Source organism: Neopsephotus bourkii, unplaced genomic scaffold (genome assembly GCF_033783945.1).
Source record: "Neopsephotus bourkii isolate Nb327-2 ecotype Australia unplaced genomic scaffold, CSIRO-AGI_Nbou_v1 NB_318, whole genome shotgun sequence".
Lineage (NCBI taxonomy): Eukaryota > Metazoa > Chordata > Aves > Psittaciformes > Psittacidae > Neopsephotus > Neopsephotus bourkii.
In genome coordinates, this window is record NW_026900826.1 from 2,325,033 (window position 1) to 2,348,931 (window position 23,899).

Genomic DNA, 23,899 nt, shown 5'->3' on the forward strand with positions numbered 1-23,899 from the left:
GCCGGTTACTTTGACATTTTATACTTAATGCAGGAGGCCGAAAGTCACCTACAGACAGTTCCTCGAGGCCACACATGGCAGCACGTGGTTGCAGGGAAAAGGCAGTACCACTGTGCGCATCGCTGCCCACCTCTGCAAGTGCCTGGAGAGGCCTATGAGAGGATGTTCCTGTGCCCCAGTCACACAGCTACCAAAGGCAGGTAGAGCTTCTCCATTGTCATCCCAACAAAACCAGCTTCACTAATAATGAAATCGGACACTGAGTACATTGGAATATTTTATTTTGACTTTACATGCGGTGTTAAAAACCCAAAGAACGTATTATTTACACATCCACAATACAAGTTTACAAGATATCTATACATGTTAAAGTACTCTATAGTATAGAGCAGCTTCATTTAAGGGTTACTTTTTTTATGCCGTACCATTAAAAAAGATACAATCTGCGTTTACCTTTGCACAAATGGATAAAGCATCTTTTATTATTAAATTAACAGAATAAGGACTAGGTTGAATGTTAGAAATTTCAACATAAATACTGAGAGAACTCACATTACCATCTACAAGGCAGCACAATGTTACAGGAGGTTATCAGGGTTCACATACATTTATTGTTCGGTTTCACACAAGTCTGTATTAATATTTGTAAAGTGAATTCAGATCAGTTTGTGTCTTTTGACAACCAAGTACATTTTTAATAGTTATTAATCTGTAGTGTTTTAGTTGCAGGACAGAAGTGTTTAGGAAGAGAGATCGTTGATTTTTGGATCCAGAGGTCTCGGGAAATAAATGTCCCTTACAGCCTTACAAGAAAAAAATGACTACTTCTATCCTCTATTCTTTGTTCTGTAACAGAGATCCTCTCTTCAGTGGCTAACCTTTCCTCCCCCTTGAACACATAATATAAATCTCCACCGTCTCTGAAACCCATTGCAGTTATTTGTCCTGCTAATTCATGAATTCATGAATTCTGCCGTGGTTATTTCTATAGTTATGTTCAATAAACAATGTGGTAGTGTGTAGTTTGCAAGCTAAAATAGCCATCTGTGTTGAACATCAGCTGCAAGTGGATACTGCAAAACCTACTAAATAGCTTACACAACTTTAGCAGGTGTTCCATTACCCTAGAAACCTCATTTGATTTCACATTATATGTGTTTGATCCTTCAGAGAGCTGGAGTAGAATGTTTATCATGGTAAGGTGATTTAATGCTGCTGTCTTCTTGGACTGTAGGCTGCCTTTCGTTACCATTAATTATTCTTGCTTTTTATCTTTCTTTTTTTTTTTGGGGTGCTGTTGAGAGGTTTTACAACTGGCACTCGGGAGATATGTGCTATAGTGAGAACACTGGACAGATTCATTTATTTTTTTAGTACTTTTATCATTTGCATGAATAAGGCACAAAATGCACAGATTCAGGTAAACTCACACATAATATTTACAGAATATTGTCATTACCTGCATGACTTTGGAAAAAAAAAAACAACCTTACATTACACAACAAAAACGAATTGATTGCACTACTGTTGAGTTTTCACAGACTGCTTCTGCCAGGCCAATTAATGTTTCTTCTTTTTTATTGACAAGAGTCTATCAGCGTGTAGGGCATTATTAAATGCAACAAAAACATAACCTTCTCTAGCTACACAGGCCTTTGCTGAGTGGATTGATTATTAGCTGCCCTCAATGAGAAGTACAGGGTCACAGGTTCACAGTGGCCAGGTACTGGACGGAGGCACTGTGGAAACACAGCACGACTCCTCCGCTCCAGCCCAAACCACTAGATTTGAAATGCACAGCTCTGAATCAATAGCAGCATAACAGAGTTATGAAGAATTAAACAATCTGCGCTCTTTCACTGGGTGACTAGCTCATCGAGGCGGTAGTGTTCAGAAGGTTGGCAGAGATGCGCAGTTCGTCCTTAGCTGTCTCCAAACGGAACCCAACGGGCTGCAGAAGGCAGAGTCATCTGTTTGTTCAGTCATGCTCAATGTAAACAATTCCATAGCATAAAAGATGCAATGGGAATCTAAGTACATCCTAGTGTGTACAGTACACACGCACATCCACACACACGCACAGCTTTATCTGTGGCACAAACAAAATGCCACACACATGGAGAGAAAAAAATAATAATGCTACAGTTGGGCCAGAGACTGAATTCCAGGAAATTGATTGTTAACCCAGATAGTCGTTGAGATATTACCGTTTTCTGACATTTGTGCAAGAGGCAAGGTGAATGCATACATAGTAAAACGTTCACATTTAATGGGAAGGACCACGCTTAATGGCAGTCTAAAATGGAACCCATTTTTCAAGTATTTGCTTACTGATTTTTTCCCAGTAACTTTTTTAGCTATTCAGAACAGTAAAGTAGCCCCCACCCCATTGTGCTACATGTCTCCTTAGCTCCAAACAAAAGAAATGTAATGACCAGCACTTTCCTTTGTTTTTTGTGTTTGCTCTTAGCAAGTACGCGGAGTCTTGCTATAGCTACATGTGGCAAGACACAAATGTTGCTGAAGTAAAGACAGTTTCTTTGGCCACTTTGTTCTCTGTAATAACAAGCAAGTCTCTGTCTCCTGTGTCTACCACAACATCATCTCACAACCTGTACAGGTCAACGCCACACTCATTTTTAGCACAGACATGTCCTAGTAACTGTACTTGTTCAGTGGTCTGACTGAAGTTGTTTGGGGAACGAATGAGGGTTTTGGTGGCACATCGGGTTTTAAGGAGGATGTCCTCTTTATGCCTGTACGAGGAAGGGTGCCGTTGCTCGTGTAACTGCTTTGCCTGGACAAGGAAGGCTGGAGGTGAACGCTGACAGGCGTCCCTTGCATGTAGTCCATCTTTGTGCCTGCTGTGGGAGGTATGTACCCCCCACGATTAATACTAGGCTGTCTGGATAACAAAACACCATTAGGTGAGTTTAAGTTTTTAGGAAGGGCAGATATTGAATGCCTCTGTGAAGAATTTTTGTGATAACCTCTCTGCCTTTCCAAGGAGGTCATTGGTACTCCAGGAGTGGTGGGAACATCCACTCGTTTTGTGGGGCTGTTTCGTGGAAGAGTTGATGGAGGAGAGTATAAAGATGCCTCCCTGTTGGGAACCTTAGGTGGGATCTCGGACATATTTCCCATTGGATCCAACATTAAAGTCTGGTGGGCCACTTGAATATCTCCCATAATTGCTTTAGGATTACCAGTAGTTTCATTTAAGTGTTTCAGAAAATCATTCAGGGTGTTCCTGGAATCAACAGATCTCCTGTGGTCTCTTTTGCTGGATGGTTTTGTAAGTGGGTGATCAATATGCTGCATCTTTTTGTCTGCCTTGTGTGCATTAGAATTTGAGAAAGATGTATTGTAATCATGGGTAGCATTGGGAAGAACAATAGCACTAGGGATATGTCCGTGACTTAGAGGAGAGTGCGGTGGAGGACTGGAAGGAAAAAACTGAGGGCTTTTTAGCGGCGTTTCCTTTCGTGAAGCATTGAGGTTACCAAGTGCTTTGTCCGACTGACTCTTCATAGCCTGCAGAGTCTTTTGTTGAAGAACTGGGGTAGATTCAGGAGTTGGAAGCGCAGCTAATTCCGGAGGCTGGCCTCTGTGGTCCATCATCATGGCCTTTGTATCACCGTTTGGTGGCAACTCCTTCCTGCTAGTCAACAGGTTTGTGTAAAGTTTAGGGGAATCAATGTTTTGTTGATACTCCTTAACAGGACTATCAAAGAGCCCATTCAGTTTAGCAAAGCTCCCACTGGAGTCAGTACAGGACTGAGCAGATTCTGCATCTTTGTGTATTTTTCTGGATTTCCGCACAAATATATCCCGGTAACAGTAAACGGCCACTCCCGCAATAAAGGCTCCCAGGACAAAAGCAGCAAAGACACAAGTGATAAGGACATTCATATGCACCATTTGGTTGGACTCTCCTGATTGTACTTCCCACCTTACACCTGCAAAAGACACGCAGTATATCATAAATCTACACGCAGTTCATAGGGATACATTGAGAAGGATGTAGCCTCCCTCAGGGCTGTGTCTATGAAGTGTTTGTAAGTGCTCTGTGTAACTCAGCTGGATCCTGCTCTGCTGAATGCAAATACTTTTCTAAATAAAAATGTGTGAGCATTGACCAGTCTAAACAAAGACTGACCATTTTCTTTTATAATACGAAATTCTTGTCCAAACTTCTCTCCTTGTATGAGTTTCTGTTTAGCCTGTCCCCAAATTTTCTTTAAGGCTCACAAATAGGGGCCTGTATGCTATTAACATTAATGATTTCATCTGGAAAATTGAGGTTGGAAGGTGCTACTGGGCCAGAAAACAGTAACTTGTGGATGGATTTCTTGCTCAAGTTTCTGCTCAACTCATAAATCAGTAGCAAGAGAGATAGGATTATGTAAATGTTGTGTAAAACTCTATCATGTATATATTGCATAGTGATAACCATGTTAATCTACTACAGTGTAGAACTTGTGAACTAACCCGGCCAGAGTTTGCTAGTCTTGGAGTGGCACACCTTGCATTACATAAATGTGCAACTGTGGAAGTTCCAGATTATTAGAGCACTAATTTTTCTTTTTAGTCAATAATGAACATAAATATTTGTATAACATTAAAAACCCCCAAATTGCAAGGTTAAATTATTAGAGAATGTTAAAATTTAGAAAACTTTTAGCTTAGACCAAAAACTTGAATACTAGATTAGTTTTTTATTTGTGTATTAACAAGCTCCCTTTGTTTTCTGAGATTTTTTAAAGCAACCACAGACATCTTGCAACTAAGACAATGTTAGTTTTTAATGGAAGTAATTCTGCTAACTATCCCAAGGCATGTTAAAATGAAAGAGCAAGAGGAAGGAACAGCTTCACTTTTGTTACAGGCAAGGCCTTTGAACATTGTTCATGTTCAGGGTTATAGGTTTTAATGGCACAGTGCAGAAGAAAGAAAACATGAATAAAGTTCACTATTAGCTATGACAGGAGAGCAAATGATAACAAAAACTTAAAGCAAAATGGAAAATAACTGCAACAAATTAAAATGACAAATGCACTGCCAGAATGGCTGACAGGAAACCTGATATGTTTTGGTGAATGGTAATAAAACACAAATGGGTTTTGGCTGGTGAGATTTGCAGTAAATACAGAATTGTGCAAACATGTCTGTCACCTGGCTATGCTGTGTACTGATGAAGACTTGGGTTAAGTTTTTGTTATTGGAGTGGAAGCTTCTTGATTCTTTGGTTGACTGCAGTAGTCCTGCTGAATTAAACCCCCTGTTGCTGAAAGAGCCTAATCAAAGGTTCACTTAGCTGAAAGAATGCCTGCAGAAAGATGAGTTATAAGCAGAATATGCTTCTTCTTATGTTCAGGTTAAAACCTGTGTGTGTCTCACTATGTACTGAGATCATCTGTAAAAGGATGCTCATAGCCACAGCTTAAAATTTCAGCACAGGCTTACTCAGATCTGGCCCATGTTCTTCAGAAAGGTGGTGCAGGCAGGCAGAGTTTGGGATGCACCCCATTTAATGCATGGATCTCCCATGGACCTGTGCTTTTGTTTTCTGTTCTGCCACTCCAAACCAACCAAAGAACCAACCCTCCCTTAAGCTCTTGTAAGCAACCATTCATGAGCACCAATAGTCTTATCCAAACAGGACTGGTCTGAAAACAACCATCAGAGCTGCAGAGAAAGTCTTGAATGTAATTTTTTTTAATGCATCCAGAACTCCTACTGATTTTAATGGGAGCTTTGGAGCACCCCAGGAATAAAAGGCTGAGCTTATTATCTGTATTTCCCATTATAAGATCTAAGCAGCGCTTTGTACACGAGGTAAGTAGGTAAGAAAAACATGATTGCACTGTCTGCATATTCACAGGAAATGGGTGTAAAGTATAGACTAACAATCATGGCTATTACATTTTAGCCTTAGACAATGCTGAGACTATCAGGTTTCCGTTCAGCTGCAATGTATTCCCTGGTAAGGCCTTACCCTTTGGGACACCTGATAATGGATCAGAATAATCAGAAGTGTTTGGGTCATCTTGAACTACAAATTTCCGAGAGCCAGTCACTTTAGGTTTCCAGGAACCAATCACTTTGGGTGATATAACTGGGATACTTGCCATTGTGGTAATGGAAGCTGAGGAGAACTTCATGTCTGTGGTGGCAAACAGATTTTTATTAACGTGTTTCATGGCACATCTAAGCTATAGCTGGAGACAGTATGTAAAGGGAGTTACAAGTCAGAGCAAAACGTGACCCCCTACACTCTGCAGAGGTACAGAGGGCTGATCAAAATCAATTGCTTCAACACAAAAAAAATACATTAAAACATCAACAGCTGCTAGCCAAAAAAAGCCAGAAGTCAAACACGAAAGCAGTGCAAAAGTTAAAGTAAGCAACTGGTGCAGGTGAAAAGCACAACTTATTCTATTTAATTGCCATGTTCCTCGCTGGAGACAATGCACTTGGCTGCCTTCTAAACATCAGAAAAAAAAAGTTACTTGGAAAGATCCACGCTCCTGACAGGTTACTCCTGAGAAACCAGATCAGCTCCAGTAGCGCTATTAGGTTATACCAGGAACTGCTGAATAAGCCGTTTCTACAGGTGGGGATGAAAGGAATGTTTTAACCCCTGTTTTGTAATGGTTCCTAAGGAACAATGTTGCATAGATTCTAGCTCCTCTGTAGTACATTTGCGGAACAGAATCACCACGGCCTACTTGAAAATGCACGTGAGGAGGAAACACATCAAACTGGGGTTACAATCCAAAGTCTGCTTTGCACACTCAACTACTTTGTGTTCATTGTCCCAGCAGGTTTAGGCATGAATGCCTATGGCTCGAGATCTGACTGAGAAATGTACTTCAAAAGCACACTTACTTACTTGAAACAATGCTCAGTTGTATCTGTGTCCTAAAATATCACTTTGAAAATTCAGCTGATAAACACTTGTGCAAGCAGGGCAGCATTTCCATGCAACAGTTTTGGTTTATTTTGCTTTCCTAAGTGAGTCCCTAACTTACAGTATGGGTAAATATATCTGGAAAATATTTGTCTCAAGCATTACTTCTTATGAAGTTACAGAAGTGCAAATATCACAAACCAAAATATAAAACGGCGTTCTTGTTCTTGCTGCACTCTTACCAATTTAATGTACAAACACATTGTTTTCATATTTGTCAGTCAGAAACGTGCACCTGGTTTAAAAGCAGAGACCCAAGTTCCAAGGAGCAAAGACTGGAAAATAAGAGCTCAGTCTTGCTCCTGTTGAAGTCAACACAGGTTCTGCTTTTTTGAGTTCAGTGGAGAAGTACTGGGTCCTGCCTCCCTTCACATCAGGGGCTGACAGTGAAAACACCATTTGAAAACCACTGAAGGAGGAAAAGATGTGAAAGTCCATCTGACAATAATGCATACATTTTTTTGTAAGCCACCTTTGTCTACTCAAGTCCTCATTCAGCTACACAGTTTGTGATGTTAAATTTTTCCATTAGCATAAGCTACTTAAAACATCTCAAAAATATAGAAATACACATTGTAGGAAATGCGTATTTGTGCAAAAAGCTTGCTGGGAACAACGGCAAAGAGGAAAGGAGAGGCAAGGAGGAAGATGATGAAGTTCTGCCATTCATCTACTAGAGATGACCAATAGGGGCATTCACAAATGCATGGCTGGGGATAAAGAGTAAAGCTTAGTGGACTTTCGAGCAGTGAAGATGTCATCTATGTTAATCAAGCTCTTTAATAAAAGATGTCCCAATAAATAATGAGCTGTTAACATGCAGCTACACAGGGTGAAGTGCTGAGTGAGAAGAGTCTGACTATCTTTACCATCAGTGGGAACATGAGTAAAAGCACAAAAATGGAGGATTGCCAACTGTGCAAAAGGAAGGAAAAAAGGGCTGAAAATGCTGAACTGAAGGAAAGTAAAGGTCATTAATTCAAAAAAATTAAAAAAAACTAACCAGATGTTGGGTCGCCAAATATTTTGTAATCTGGTGTAGCTGTAGTAGGCAAAATTTCTAAAAGAATTAAAGGAACAAGTAATCAGTAAAAAGTAACAAAAAGAAAGCAAAAGATCTCAAACCTGAGTAATGGAAAATAAGAACTAAAATATTACTGCTTACAAAAAGAAATTCTTCAGTACTTTGCTGCAGACCCCAAATAGCTGTAAACTGGCGAAGGAAAGACAAAACTCTGCCACCCAGGACCAAAAGGCTCAGCTTTGTGAACAATCACAGTGATATGTTCATCATCTTACTGAAAAGCTCATCATAAATTTAACATCCACAGTGAGGTGTGGCCACAGACTACTGTCGAGACATCGCAGAGGAGCAGCAATGACTGTGCCTTACCGTGGCAGTCCCCAAGCTGGGCTGTGTTGCCGTATTCGACATCTTGTACATATCCTCCGGTGCTGTGGTTGTATGAAACAAACAAAGAGAACCTGCAATTAACAGTATCAGTAGGGAAACAAAGCGTGATTTTTTTCTTTTTCTGGAAGCAGCAAATGGAAACAAGAACAAGAGCCAGTGTATGGCCCAAAGAAGTGTTTTACAAAATGCACAAGTTAGTTATAACCAGGCTTTAAAACTCTATATGTGCTTATGCCAGGAAATAAATAAGAAAATAATGGGGAAAAAATTCCCCTTCTTCAGCAATTTCTATATTGGGCATGCTCGGTTTTAGATACAACCATCCAATTATACTAGTTAAAAGTTTGCACTGGCTTGCTACAAAGGCCTCTTTTTAAGTACAGCTGCTAATGCACTGTATATTACAGACTTGATTTGTGCAAAATGCCTTTGGCATGCATATATATCACCCAAGCTCCATCGTGGAGGCAAATCTTACTCTCTTCCCACTGTGAATCCTGTGCTTTCATACTTGCAATTGACTGTGCCCTGGCTGTGAGCACGCCTGGGAGGGGAGACTGTGTATTGTGCTCCCTGAGCTGCTCAGGTTTGCAGGCAGCAATTTCTTGCCTTCCTGCTTCCAACACTCTTCCTACAGGTCTGCTTGTCCTCCCTCACACATGTAAACCTCACCCTGAAAGCAAGTTTTCACCTAGAGATTGCAGAATTGGGTCAGACTTTAGCATTCTGTTATCCTACATATACCATACACTGAAAAAACATCTTTAAAAAAATACAGATTTATTAAGTGAGTGCAAGGGAACAGCCATAGGATAAGAGCTTGTGTGGTCTATAAAGCGTATGGAGGTGCTGAGCTAATGTGGAAAGCAGTACTTACGGCATGCCTGGTGTCACTCTTCCACATGCCTCATGGTCTAACCAGCCACAGTACGGGTCTCGTGAAGCAATACATGCCCTTGCAAAAGAAAAACCCCAAAAAATCATGCATTTTTTACTTCCTTCCCAAGAGATGTTGGTGCCCTTCCTTTAAGGGGGAGTTTGGGAACGGGGCCGTACTTTTTACATGACCCATGACGCTCACACCGGCTCAGAGGAATTCTAATGACGCAGCTGGAGAACGCCACGAACAGAGCATGGTGGTCTCTATCCAACTGAAGGGCAATGACTCTTCTGTCCTCCTCGCTCTCAGCATTACACCTGCCCAGCAAAAATAATGGGAGGCCATTATTTTAGTAACTGTAGTTCTTTGTGTGGCACTTACACTGTAAACATTTTATTTACTGTCTGTGCAGATACTCAAGAGACTTTATATATATATATATATATATATATATACACACACACATATAAATGTAACTTGTTAGTCTTTGCTGAGTGATTTTTAAACAAACCTGTGGGTTATCAAATGGCAGCTTCTGGCTCCTATTTACAGCTAGGTGACACGTTTGCTGAACTACATAGGAAAAAAAATCCTAATCCATTCTCTTTGTTCTCTCAGTTGGCATAAATATCTCAACAGAGCAGAACAGGAATCTTGCACTGGACACCTGTAGAGTCTAATTGGAATGCTTCCATTCCTAAGTTCTTTGCATCAGAACAAGTTTACAATGATTAGATGTAGTTTATACATTGTTGGTCACCCTTGAGAAACCCTCAAGATAAGCTCACATCATTTCTTTTCACTGCAGCAGGTAGTTCTGACGTTTCATATTCAGGAAAAAGTGTACCTATTTACAGGAGAATTAGACTGTATCAGTGACGTCACTTGAGTGGAATTAGGTTGCTCTTTCAACCCATGCAAGATGGCAAGTGACCAACTATTTTCAGGTTATTCAACATGAGGAACACAGTGGAATGACAAACAAGTGGCGATGTTGGCAATGGGGAGTTGGTTTTTGTTTACCATAATTTCTTTTAGCTAGGTACCAAGGACTAGATGAAGAGCTTCGGTGTCCTGGTAATACTTACTTTGCATGATTATAGGCTTCAATCTCTTCCAGCAATACACTGTCATTTAAAGAGAAAGGCCTGGTCTTTGCCAAGATTTTAAGTACTACTCCTGCTTCAGAGCCAACAAATATGACTGTGTAGTTCTGGTAGGGTCCAGCAGCATGGTCTACAGCAATTGCTGTCAATCTGTATCTATCAAGAGCAAACGGCACATCATTAATGGAATGTTTTTTGTTTTCCTTTTCACATGTTACTTTTGAACAGTGTTTATACCTGACACGTGTTTTGGTAAACCAGGGCTCCTCAATGATCGAGGGAACAGCTGAATCCATCAAAGGATGAGATTTGATGAAGGAGAGGGTTTCATCTGGGAAATCAATGGAGGTTTTGTAAGCCTCTGCTAGGCCATGTTTTGCACAGCAGCCAGGTCTGAAAGGAGAACAACATTGTTTTCCTCTTGGTATTTTGGTTAATGAGAGAAGGCAGCCTGCTAATGAGCATCCTTATGGCTGAAGTGTTAAGCTCTACTTTGGTTCTCATCTGACAAGACACTGAAGAGTGCACCTGATTTAAGGTAGCTCTTTACAAGAACAGTATTACATCCTCATGACTAAGAACCTTTTACCTTGGCTTTGGTACTTTGTCTTCAGGTACAGCTGTCCAAACAGAGTCAGGAGTCTTTTGTTCTTTAAATCTCCCTTTGAAGACTTTCTCGATGTCATCCATGCTGAAAGCACACACGGCTGAACCAGGGATGCTGCAAAATCAGACAAACAGTTGCAAAGGCTCAGACTACAATGGCACCAATCTCAGGGTAAGAGAGAACCAGAGAGCTACCTTTGATGTCAGGTTGCTCACCGCTCACCTGTTAAGCTGTGTGGTGAATACACCAACAACCGTGGGGACTCCATTGATTTCTATTATGTCTGTGATAGACTGCAGAACATCAAAGTAGAAAAATGAATCCCCGGGAACCGAGCAGTTGAGCCGAGCTTTCAGGAAGGATGTCCAGTGTTTCTCCAGGACTCTCTGGGACCCCCCCATGTCATTTTTGCATATTCGAGCCACACGGGAATACACAGCCTGTCAAGGGAAAACAAAAAAGGAAAACAGAGAAAGGCTTGAGAGAAGCAAGGAAAACAGTGCTTGTTGCTGAGCTGTTAATAAACCAAAGATAATTTTGTTAACAAGAAGCTGCCATTTATCTGCACAGAAAGGATGTTTAGCTCATAGCGCACAGGCATCTTAATGTATCACCAAGCAAATGCAGCTCTGCAGCTTGTACCCACCTTTTTTTCCCCTTCAAAATCATACTGTGTGTGAGACTTAAAGACTTTGATTAACCATGTGTAAAGGATTTAATAATTTATTATAGAATATCTTTCCATGGTGAGGCATAGGTATTATACTCTGTACTGGCATGACTGAATTATTCAGTATGCAGGGACATTAGGACAACATCTTTGAAAGTCTTCTTTTGCATTGTTTTCTTTTGTTTCTTTAATAAGCATGAGAAAAAATCTCCTTGAATTTTCCATGACTTGCAACAAGTGTTAACAGCAACACTAGAAGATACCTGTCATGATCTTGCCTACCACTGAGGCAGAGAGAACAGAGACAACTTTTTGGTTGAAGAACACATTGTTCTTTCTGTTTCCCCGCCCCCCCCCCCCAATTATAATGATGGGAAAACTGTGTGGACTTTGTACTAGTCCCTACTTTGTATTGTAAACTGTGCTTGTTACTGCTGCTGCTTTAGAATGGCTGATCCTGCTATGACTCATGGCTACCTGACAGCTCGCTGTGACGATACCCACCTTGCCTAAATTATTGTGCTCTACAGCAATTTCTCGGAAGAAGAAATAAACATAGTTCCCGTATTCGATGGCATGGAGGAAGTGCGGTTCTGTAAGAAAGAGCAAGGAGGCAAGTTACTCCAAGGAAATTCTCAATGGGCATATAACACCGACTATGCTATGTGACTTGGCAGCTTCTTCACAGCTCCATACCAGCTAACATGAGTTCCAGCCTTCCAGACACTTCAGGATATACAAACATGGGTGCGCTAGAGCTTAAATGGACTTGAAATCTTTAATGTTAGCTAATGGACTGTAAAAAGGGCTCACCGAAATTGCATTTCAGTTGAGGTATTTTGTTACTGCAGATTCATCCATTGATGCATTTAAGAAGAATTTGGCTTCATTTGTATTAAACTGCTTTTTTATTGTAATCACACTCTACTGAAAGCTGCATTATGCTGTCGTCGTGACATATGTGTAAAGCACACTGACCCTCTGCGCCACCGAAATGGCATTTGCCATGTGTATGGGAAAATACTCCCCCAAATTACCTTTTATCCATTTGGAATCATACTTTATTGTTCTTAGGGCAGATCCATCCCCCATGCTGCGATAAATAACAGCATCACTTGCCAGGAAATCTGCTACTGTTGCCGAATACAATTTTCCATCTAAAATAGAAGTTGAGAACCTGGTATTAAGAGGCCTTCCATAATCTGCAGAATTCTGACCAGCCTGTATTTTTCCCCATTTCTTTACTGCGGCTCTTCCCCAAATTGCTGCAACCTATTTATTAGCAGGTCAGCTTCTAATCCTTTGGAGGCCCTTTAAAAAATTTAAGAACAGGGGCACCATGACACCTTTAGCTTTCCTGTGCTCTCTTTAAAAGCTCTCTGGCTCCTTCGGTGCCATTAATCATTTAGGCTCATTACAAGCAAGAGTTCTTACCAGCAAAAAGGGCGACATTGGTTTGTCTGGCATCAAATGGGCATCTTGCCAAACCACTAATTTCCTCCCCATCATACTCCAAGGTATTCAGCTAGAGAAGAAAAATAAATGGGTGATAGTGTCATTTCTATTTTGTACACTGGCACAATAGCATAACATTGTCTTTTCACAACACTTAATTCAGCACATTGGCTTCTGTCTGTTTTTATTTCACCTTGAAGCACTCTCCAATCACACTGGATGTGTTTGCTATAGCATGATTAGTGCCAGCAAACCCACTAATGGATTAATGACAATTTCAATATTCTTACCCGATAGTATCTGCACATAGGGTTAAATGCATTTGTTCCACAGACAAACACCATCTCATCATTTCTTGGAACAAAGACTTTAATGAAGTTATGGCATTCATCCTGAAAAGAGAGTAAGATGTATTAATTGCAGACTTCACAATACATATTAGTGTTGTTTTTCTATAATATTATATGCTAAGCTTACTTTGTGTTTGCCTTTCATAGCACAGTTCTCTCGGTCCTGCTGCCTGGACCTCCATGTTAATTTCTGTTGAAGAAAACCAGAAAAGAACATTCGACTTCCTTTCCACAAAAAAAAAGTAAATCCAAAAGAAATACCTCTCCCTTGCCAGCTCCTGCATCTACTCACCTTGCTTGGGGTAACTTCCAATTTTGGAACTTCATTTAAGTTTACAGTGTAAACTTGGTCCCTGTTTGCAAGTAGAAAGACACATGTAAATTATTTAATTCACTGGCCTTATTTTTTTTACATACTACCTCTATTTTTAGAGTGTTTTGTTAGAACAGAAACTTTACAAAATGCTTAGGGATTTTCTGTGTTTAATACCAATTGGAGAAGGTTGGTCACGGGCAACATGGGGTGGCTTTGATTTTTTTATTGGTGTGGTCCTTAGATAGCACCTGAGTGTCCAGTCATCCACCTCTGTCTTTCCATTCTGTTGAAGACTAACCCAGACTGTAAATATTCAAGTGTTGTATCCTCACTTCCTACATCTGAATGTGTCAGTTCAAGTTTAAAATGATCAGGAGAGGTTTTCATCAGGGCAGTAATACGAAAGAGGGAAGAGAGTATTTGATGATTGGTTTTAGCATAACTACAGTAACTGCAGCCTTCAAATCCAATTTTCACGCCCTGGCCGTAGATACGAAGTATTTCTCTGGGAAGTCCTTCCCCAATTCTAATATTTATCTTATTCTGCAGATTTTTCTAAATGAATTTTACACATAAATGCAAAACCAGAAGAGAAAAGAATTTTCATCTAATGAACTGAGTGAAGGAAAATTACCTGCCAGCGATATAAAGTGTGTCTCGAATTTTCAACATCAGTTGGAAGTCCAGCCTGTGCTGAGATTCATTGCCTGAAGGGCGTCCTCTAAATACTGGATATTGCCTTGAATCTGCAAGTAAAAATGGGCTACACCATCACTCAGGATTATAGAGCTAAAGAATCAATATATGGCATTGATTAGCTGTATATACTAGGTGTAGAAGGGTTTAAACTAAATTCCTTGAGTAATGTCTTGAATATAAATGAGAAAAAGATGGCTAATGTCAGCAAATGTTCTTTTTCCTGAAGTTATTGCTGTATTTCTGATTGCTTTTTAAAGAAAATGATTAAGTGTTCTATTAAAGATACAAGCCCGTAAACACACTGCAATTTCAAAGGAAGCAGACTTCTTTTTTTTTTTAACTTCCCACGTAAAAAAAACCCAAACATTAAAACTTTTTCCACAGTGGCTAGCACCATTTGCAGGGTACTTACAGTGGTAGTCAACAACATTAATAGGGTCCTCATCTTCAGGGAAGCTGACAGCCCGGCACTGGGACAGACTCATCAGCATCATGGAGGCACAAAGCAGAGGAAGCCTCATGGCTGGTGGAAGTTGAGTACTACCTTTGGGGCAACACCGTTTAACTACCTGCAAAACAGGAATATGGCAATGGATTTCAGCAGCACAGGACAGTAAATGTGACTTCCTACTGCAGAAGAAGGTTTTTCTTTTGTATTTAAGCACTGGCAGCAGTGGACTAAATTGGTGCTTACGAAAGGCTCCTCTACGTACACTGATGGAAAACTACTGCGTGACACAGCCTACTCAAAGCTGCTCTGAAACATATTGATGTTTGCTAATTTTTAGCTGGATTTACACGCATTTCCAAAGAAGCTGACAACTGTCAGCCCATTTAATTCACAGGAATCACCAATAGAACATGCAGGCTGCTGACCTGGCAAGAAAAATTGTCAAACTTGGGATTAGAGTTTTAATTAAACTGCAATCTCTTTCCATCCCCTCTATCACTGAATGTCATCCAATAAACCCCTTTCCCCATAAAATACCTAAATCTTATCCACAAAACGTCATGACACACACAATCTGTCTCAACATCCATGCCATGTTTTAGAATTATTACTTCTTTCCAAGCAGTGCCATCATAATACTAACCCTAACATGCTCATGGTGAGAGAGACCTCTTGTCTAGGACCAGACATTCCATGCTTTGACTTGTGCAGTGATTTACACATATGTAAAGTAAATGCAGAACTGCTGCCTCTGCAGTGTGACAGTGCTTGCAGTGCTTTGCAAGGGTGGCAAGAGCCTCCAGTGGGGCTGAACTGGGTTCCCAAGATGCCACTTTTACTCTATTTGCTACTGTAAAAAGCTAGCAACTTCTGAGACTTTCACTTCTATAGATCATACAGCACATGTTATGATAGCACTGCAACATTATACAACAAAGCTTTTTAGAGGGGAAGGGAAACATAACTTCTCCAATTAAACCACAGGGATATTTTAGTGAGCAGAATGTAAGTTGTAAGAATGTACTCAAGTTGCAATTTGGGTAGGATGTAAGAAAACACATCTCAAAGTGAAATGCAATCCTTAATGACCACAACTGGTCTGGGCAGGGGTCATATTTCTCATTAGAAACCTGGCAAATGTAGTACTGTTCCCTCCTCCAACCTTTTGGAAGCATTCATTCAGCCCCGATTCACAGGTCAGAGCTTTGAGTCACCAGCTCAACGCCTTGCAGTTGCTGAAATCGGTTATTAAACTCTGTCTAAACAGAAAAAAAGATGCCTTTCCATTTGAAGGTTTCAAGACTGGCTGCAAGATGTACGTGTTGCCAGGACAAGTGTCAGGCATGATCCAGCAAAGCACATAAGTACTAGTTATTTAATAATCTGAAAAGCAATTTAAAAAACCCCTTCATAACAACACTTGACCTTTCAGTTGTGTTTACTGGGGATGAAAATACTGCATTTGTTAATTGATATTCAGCTAGGCACAGGGCTTCTTCCTTCCACAAGGCTGCTGAGCTCTCTCAGTTCAGGCTGGTCTGTGAGGAGACCAGCTTAAAAGGCTGATAACCCCTGGCAATGGGGGTGTTGTCTGAATGCCTGTCCATTACAGACTGACCTGAAAAGAAGCATTTTCCACTGTTACTGATATTTCTGTATCTCAGCCCACCAGTCCAGAACGAATGGGCTGTGCTCTTAGTCAAGACTGATGAGGGCAGTGGTTAATAAACACTAATGATTCCTGGCACTTTCCCTCTGCTCTTCCTTATCCTGACATGGCCTCTTCAGCTGAAGCATCCTGCGTTAAATTACTAATGAGCAAACTTAAACCAAACTGGAATTAATAAAGTTAGTCAAATTTGTTCTTTCTGCTGCAAGCACCATTAGAACAAAGTCCTGCAGCACAATGGCTCCCAGACACAATAACAAATCATTAACGGTTACACAATCTTTTTCCTTTTTCCCAAGGAAAGCAGACTCCAAATAGCCAACCCACTGCCGTCCCACTGAAAGAACAGACAGGGGAGGCACATAAACCGTACGTTGAAGCAGTGCACAGCAACATCTGTAAGGTGCTTAGTGAAAGTCCTCCCCGAAGCCTCGTTTTCTTGGAGAACAAATGAATACAAATTGCCCAAAGAGCAAGAAGCTCTCCCAGCCATGTAGGCCTTAGTTAGCATAGAAGATGAGGCTGTTCATGGCCCACACATCGTGACTCAGAGACCCTTGGCCTGGCTGCAAAACGCGCCCAGCCTCCAAACCGTACAAGTTCTGCCAGTATCAAGCATGGGCATGTATTTGGGAGTTTTTTTCTTCCTCTTTCCTTCCAGTATCCTATCTAGGAAGAATTCACCAGGGCAACAAATAGAAACTTATATGTAACCTGCCTTACAAAGGCAGACACTGTCTCCTACAGTGAGGAAACGGCTGCAGAGAATAAAAAGACAAATTGCTGCATATTGGCCAGAACAATTGTGACCTAAACCCAAACTGTCACAAACCCAAAAAGAAGGGACTGAAATGCCAGGTAAACACACACAATATCAGTTCTCTCAATTAGAGTCAGATTGCAGGGGTGTACCACACTGCCTAAAACAAGACATAGTTATATACATGTAAAACCACAGGATGCATCTCCCTAGAGACTGCACCCAGAGCAGAAACAAGCTCACTCAGAACCCCCTCAAACCTCTGAATATGCTCCAGAGATGAACTCTGAGGACATAAAGGCGGGAGCAGTTATGTTCAGCAATCTCTTTTAACTACACAGCACCTGTCACAAGTCTCTATCAAAGAAAATGTCTGCATCTGCATGAAGCAAAGACGTTTGTCATGACACAAGAAATGCAGACAGAGCGCCAGGCTGGATCAGCAAACCACAGGTAATCACTTCTTACCAGGCAGGTAAGGAGTACATTCATTATTATTTTGCTTGTTACAATCGTACTAGAAAATGAACAGTAGCTCTGATTTCCAGCTACATTAAGAAAAGAAAATGCACCTGCTTTGAGAGGCATTTAAATGCACCTTTTAGCTGGCTGGACACGGGCTTGAGAACCATTGAAAAAAGAATGAACTTGGAAGAACAGTTGTTCCCTGGATAATCAGAAAATGGGTTTCCATCTAGCCCCTGGAACAGGGGTTTATGACAGCCAGGTGTATGCTTCTGGGAGGCACAGATAGGCTTGTGTGAAAGATAATTCTTGCCACATTCAAACCTTCTAATGGAGGCCACTACTGGGGACTACAAATAACAATGCTGAAGTATCTGCTTGGACCAGAATAGCAGATTATGAAATGCTGGCAGTGTCTACCTTCAAGAAAAGCCAGAAAACAATCATACTCTGCGTCTGATTATTTCTCCCCAGCCAGGATTCAAACCGGTCTTTGATTAATTTCTCTTATAAATTGCATTCCTAGCACTTCAGCTAGAAAACAAATCATGGGGAGTGTAAGGTCTGGAAATTACCCTACTGCTCTCCCTGCTTTGCAGCCAGGGAACTGAGGCACACATCAAAGCTGAACTTGTAACCAAGGCCCACCACCAAAAAGCCTTTTCAAAGGTTCTGAGCTGCATACGTGGGTCATACGTGCTCCTTCCTTAGAGCACAGGCAAATTGGCCAGTGTCGCCCAAGTGGAGAAGCTAGTAACAGACCACAGATCTTCTGGCCATTTGGTCTATGCCATAGCTAGTTGTGCCTGCAAGTACAAAGAAACAGAGGTATAAATGTTAACTGCTGGAACAAATCCACATCCATAAAGAGGGCAGCAGCCTGACTGAACAGGCTTCAGGGCGAGTGCTGTTGGTCAAGTGGAAGGCAGGCAGTTGTCCCAAGTAATAAACTGGTTCTTTGTGGCTGGCACCTTTCAATCTCAGATACAAATCCTATCCTTCAATTCCTGATTGGGGGAATCCAGAGAAGCAGGACATCATTTCTGCTAAAATATGAGCCCGGCTTCAAACAATCACACATGAAGGGGAACAGGCTGTTGTTTCTTGCCCATTAATCTACTCCAGCCTTTGACAACGCACTGGTGACACTCCATCAATCATCTTTCCGTGCACTGCCATGTAAAAGAGGAGGGGGGAAGGGAAAGGGCATGCAGCCAGCTGGAGAGAAACAACACATAAAATAGCTTCAAGTCTATTCTTCTTGTATCTTCTAGTCACTAAAATAAATAAATAAATAAATAATCTTAAAACTCTCCTGAACACAAATGCTCCTCAAGAGGCTAAGGGCAGGCAGGAGTGTGGAATGGTAAATCCAGGCTAAAGTTCAAGATAGGTCAGAACAAAAGATACATCCTCAAAGTTAATTCACTTGTGGATAGCTTGGTGAGGCAAAAGAGAAAATGGCTGCAACAATAAAAGCTGAAAAGCAGGCCTGTAACATGACAAGACTACACTGCCTTCCATCTCCATCAAACGTAAGACAAAAATCAGGCTGTTAGGTGAGATCAAGGGTCTCCTCCGTGCTTGGAGGTTTATGTTAACAATAACGTTGAGGGGGGACGGGCAGAATTGATTAATAATATGCTGAGCTTAGTCAATTTACGTGATGTGGTTTCCCACAATCCCAAGTGACTGGACTTTGACAGATGAGGAAATCCCTGTTGTCCTCTGCTCCTTCCTGCATGCAAATGGCTCCCTGAGGGCACCAATTAGTGCAAATGCACCAACCAGTACATTTCTGAGATGGTACCTCCTGAAAATTTGAGCATGAAACCACTCTAATAATAAAAACTAAAAACATCCTTTCCTGCTGCTTGTTCACAAATGCTGAAGTTTCTCAGGACCTACAGCTGAGACTTCAGATCCTCTTTCTGACAGAGCAAAGCAGATCCTGTGCAACACTCAACAACTTCCACTCATCTCTGCCTTTGAGATAACCCCCAGTGAAGGTCACAGTGCATCCCTGGGCAGTGGCTTCAGGGCACTGAGCAGTTGGCCAAATTAGTGCTTCGAAGCTCTTTAACCAGAAGACCACTCAAACAACAAAAGATCTTTTGGCTGGGCTAGAGCAAGTCACAGATTTCACTTGCAACCAAAGTTATGTTAGTTTCCAAATGGGAACTTACTTGTGTTTTAGTACCAGCTCCAGCCCCCTTTTTTGCGGGATAAAAAGGACTAGTGTAAAAAGGGTTAAAAATACTGTTTACTATAGCCTCAGCAGTTATCTTTTGATGTACAAATCACTTCTGGTCAACTATCAGCAGGCTGAAAAACACTAGCTGAAAAGGATATGGTTCAAATTCTGGGTTTCATGAAGTTAAAAGGCTGTTGGCAGTGACTCTGCTTTAGAAGGCTAAGGATTCACACGTGAATTTACTCGTTGATGGTAACTACTACCAGGTGGGAGAAGTTCAATTTCTAATCCAGCTTGTCAGTAAGGTGCTGGTGCAGGAGCTGTACTTCCCTAGTGTACAGCACAGAAAAGTAGGCCATTGCTGAATTTTGGATCATCAAGCAAGTCAGTCTTCTCAGAAGACAAAACATTTCAAAGAAAACATACGAAGGTGGTACCTTCAGTGGTGCCCTAGGCCTGTTGTAGAAATGCATGCACTGGCAACCATGTATGCACAACAATATTCACTCACAATAGCACTTTACCCCTGCTGTGCACGAAGTAACATAACTCTACAGTAGAGCCAAACACTGGGGGAACCAGGTCAAAGTGTGTTTTGGTAATCAAAACCCGAAAAAGTGGCATTTTCTTATAGCCCAAGTCAGAATACAGGACCAGCAAGGCACAGGGTCTGGTGGCATGAACTCTAGAGAGGGAGTAAACAATTCTTTGTGCTACCTCTATTTTTTTTTGTCTTGGTCCTTTTTAGTATGTCTCACTGTGTGAAATGGGTATAATGGGTAATTTGCTTACAAGACAGAAAGTATTCCACATAGAATGCAACACTTGCCTTAAAAATCTATCATATGAGAGGCAGGGGATGAGATTCCCATTTTAGGTCATATCTATACATAGGTTTTCCAATGATGCAATAGCTTTAGTGTGGTAAGCCCTCCCAAAACAAGGGTACAGCAGCCAGCATCAATGCAAGTGTGATTTTCGTTTTAGTTTTTATTTTTTCAAATGGCATTCCAGCACAAATGTGTTCCTTCTAATGAAGGCTGACTTCAGTGAAGTTCCTGAAGGCAATGCCTGACATAAAAGTTTACTGTACATTCAAATCTCAGCGATTGTCTGTGATGTGATAAATCCATATTGTGGAGGTTGGTGACAGATTGCTTCAGCTAATTACCAAATAACACAGGAAAATATTTGTGGTTATAACAAAAGACACATACTTAATTCTTGCAGTCCCTTTTAGAAACTACCTATTTATTCATACAAAATGATGTTGTAAGAACTGTTTCTGTCCTATAAAGGTACACTCAAATTTATGTACCAAGAGGTACGAAGCCTTGGGAGAGATGGTTTAGTGTGAGGTGTCCCTGGCCATGGCAGGGGGGTTGGAACTGGATGATCTTAAGGTCCTTTCCAACCCTAACTATTCTATGATTCTATGATTCTAAGAGGTACACAGCCGTCCTTTTTTTCTGAAGCAACTTTAAAATCTGCTGCTCTGAAGAAAACACATAGGATATTTGGAGCCATGATATTAATTGAGCATGAAAGTGCAAATAACAGGTCTGTTATTTTAAGATAATACTTGACTTCTTCTAAGGATTCCGCATTAACACCTCTTGATCTATGCCTAAGCAAAAAAGATAGTTTAATATTAAAGTGATGAAACCCTACCACTGAATATCACAGATTTCATCTTAATTGGCTTATGGCACTGCTAGCTACATTTCAGTTGTTTGCAGCCTTTCAGCATTACAGAAAGTGCACCCCTCTTGCTCTAGAACAAGCTGACAGAACGCCTGCAAAATGGATAGGGTGATTTTTAATGATGCAAGTGTTTAGTGGCTGATTAGATGCACTTTGAAGGCTAAATTCTACTGTGATCAAAAATTTACTTGAGCACAAGGTAGTTTCAGCAGGAAAGGAAATAAAATGCTGAGCAAACTGTGATTGCTTCAATTATGTTTATTTTAAGTTAACTTTTGAAAGTCAATGTTAACTACCTTCTCTTACCAGGGAGATACAGAAGTCCTCCAGCTGAAGCCAACCTTTAATTTCAGCCACATCCCTGGTCAAATCTGTTCTGTTTTACAAAGCCCCTGCAGCACATGCTCCCCTTGAAAGTTTGCCAGGGTTGAGCTATCGGTGCAAGGAAGTTTAATGTAAGCAGTGCTCTGGATTCACCATTTTAGCAAGCCTGCATTTTATTAATTCAAACCGCTCATGCCCAGCTGAGACTGCCCTAGAAAATGCTAACTTTATTTGTGGAAGTGTCCAAGGACTGGTGCAGGCTTTATTCTATACTCCCAGCACTGACCCTTTGCTAATTCCTGGCCACAGGCAACATGAGGTCCTGCCCTGACCCAATGCAAGGAAAGCCATGCCACCCTGCTGGGTTGAGCAGATGTACCTCATCAGGGTGAACTCCTGCATGCTTCAGCTCACAGCTGTGCCAGAGGGGTCTTTCTTTCAACAGTGGTTTTAAGTCCAAAATACTTTTATCCTGAAAACTAGAGAGAACTCTTAAGCCATGACGGCAGAGATCTAATTATGTGCAGTAGTACATAAATGCTTAGATGTAGGTTAGGAAACAGCCAAATGAAAGCCTAAAACCTAGACCAAAGTATTACCTTCTCCTCCCTCAAGGAGGGTTAGCTACAAAGATGGGTGAGTGCCATAAGTGAAGTAACTAAGTATTCTTCCTGCAATCCTGCAGTCCATGATTTACATAGCAAAACTGCCACTCATTTCAGCATGATTAGGCATCATCTGATAAGGCAGCTCTGGGGCAGGTATAAACCAGAATTTGCAGGCGAGGACATAATAAAGGTCTTAGACACAACTTGCACAAGTCCAACTGACGCCACAGCCATGGTGAGCTGTGGCAGCCCCCCTGGGTCTCCTGTCTGCGGGCCCTGCTCTCTTCTATCAGTGGAGAAAGCACCCTTTGCCTTGAGCAGTGTTCCAACCCTGATCCCTGAGATAAGCACTGCCCATTTTAGACCTGGCTGAAGCCCAGGAGGTCAGGGTTTGCCTACAGGATGAAGTGAATGGGATGTTTTGAAATGAAGGGAGGCTTGGGGGGTGGGAAAGAATAGACACCAACAAGCAGGACAGTTTAAGGAATAAAAAGGTATCTGTACTGTGGAGAGGGCACATCTGCTATTCAACAGGCTGTGCCCTAGACAACACTGCTGTCAACCTCACTCCAGAAAGCACCCTTTTTTCCCCACCCACTGCTCTCCCCTGCTATAAACACCCCTCCAGCATCTCAGCGCAGTGCCTTGCTGTAGCATGGGGCTTGCTGGCTTGAGTGCTGCTGCTAGGGTAAAGGCTGCCACATTGCCCCTGTTTTCACTTCAAAGAGAAAGTAAATGGCTGCTGGAAAATGCGAAGGGAGAGACAGAGGAAGACTATCAACTGGCAAGGAACACATCAGAGCATCTTAAGCACTGTGCTAGTGTTATCAGTATGCCATTCTCGGAAGTGGAACAGTCAGCCAGCCTTGCCCACAAGAATACTGCTTATAGAGACTGTGAAACAACACGTTTTTAACTAGTCTTGGTTTTTCTGCATAGACAAATCTGCTAGCCGGCCACCCAGTCACCTACTTGTATATGCAAAGCATGTGCTCTGCCACTTTCCTGGGCACAATCAATTACATGTACAAAATGCAGGCATGAAAACCTGGAGGAAGCCTGAGCTCAAAGTTAACAATTACTATTATCTTGTTAAGCATTAAAGATTAACTATGCCAGTGAAAGGATGTGTTATGAAATGTTTTTCCCAGGCTGAAAAGTAAATAGAGGGAGAGTTTTGTGTTCTTTCATCTCAAAGGCTACTCAGGATTTGGAATAATTGTTTAAACTGCTGCTTTTATTTACCATAATACC

At 41.3% G+C, this 23,899-nt stretch overlaps 1 protein-coding gene across 13 annotated transcripts in view; it reads right to left on the reverse strand.

Moving 5' to 3' along the window:
- Positions 1–2,446: 2,446 nt before the first annotated feature.
- Positions 2,447–23,899, reverse strand: part of SEMA6D (semaphorin 6D) — a 214,092-nt gene continuing 192,639 nt past the window's right edge. For 6 of the 13 annotated variants that reach the window (XM_061347379.1, XM_061347380.1, XM_061347384.1 and 3 more), the window contains 18 exons: positions 14,883–15,039; positions 14,406–14,517; positions 13,748–13,808; positions 13,583–13,645; positions 13,396–13,497; positions 13,085–13,175; positions 12,688–12,807; positions 12,155–12,243; positions 11,203–11,420; positions 10,963–11,094; positions 10,611–10,766; positions 10,356–10,529; positions 9,444–9,584; positions 9,265–9,342; positions 8,367–8,458; positions 7,977–8,033; positions 5,999–6,166; positions 2,447–3,959 (listed from right to left, as the gene is read on the reverse strand). In XM_061347379.1, the coding sequence (XP_061203363.1) occupies positions 2,656–3,959; positions 5,999–6,166; positions 7,977–8,033; positions 8,367–8,458; positions 9,265–9,342; positions 9,444–9,584; positions 10,356–10,529; positions 10,611–10,766; positions 10,963–11,094; positions 11,203–11,420; positions 12,155–12,243; positions 12,688–12,807; positions 13,085–13,175; positions 13,396–13,497; positions 13,583–13,645; positions 13,748–13,808; positions 14,406–14,517; positions 14,883–14,991 (3,267 nt within the window). In that variant the 5' untranslated portion in view covers positions 14,992–15,039 and the 3' untranslated portion in view covers positions 2,447–2,655. The remainder of the gene's footprint in view (positions 3,960–5,998; positions 6,167–7,976; positions 8,034–8,366; positions 8,459–9,264; positions 9,343–9,443; positions 9,585–10,355; positions 10,530–10,610; positions 10,767–10,962; positions 11,095–11,202; positions 11,421–12,154; positions 12,244–12,687; positions 12,808–13,084; positions 13,176–13,395; positions 13,498–13,582; positions 13,646–13,747; positions 13,809–14,405; positions 14,518–14,882; positions 15,040–23,899) is intronic. The other 7 variants (XM_061347385.1, XM_061347387.1, XM_061347389.1 and 4 more) reach the window with 7 other exon arrangements.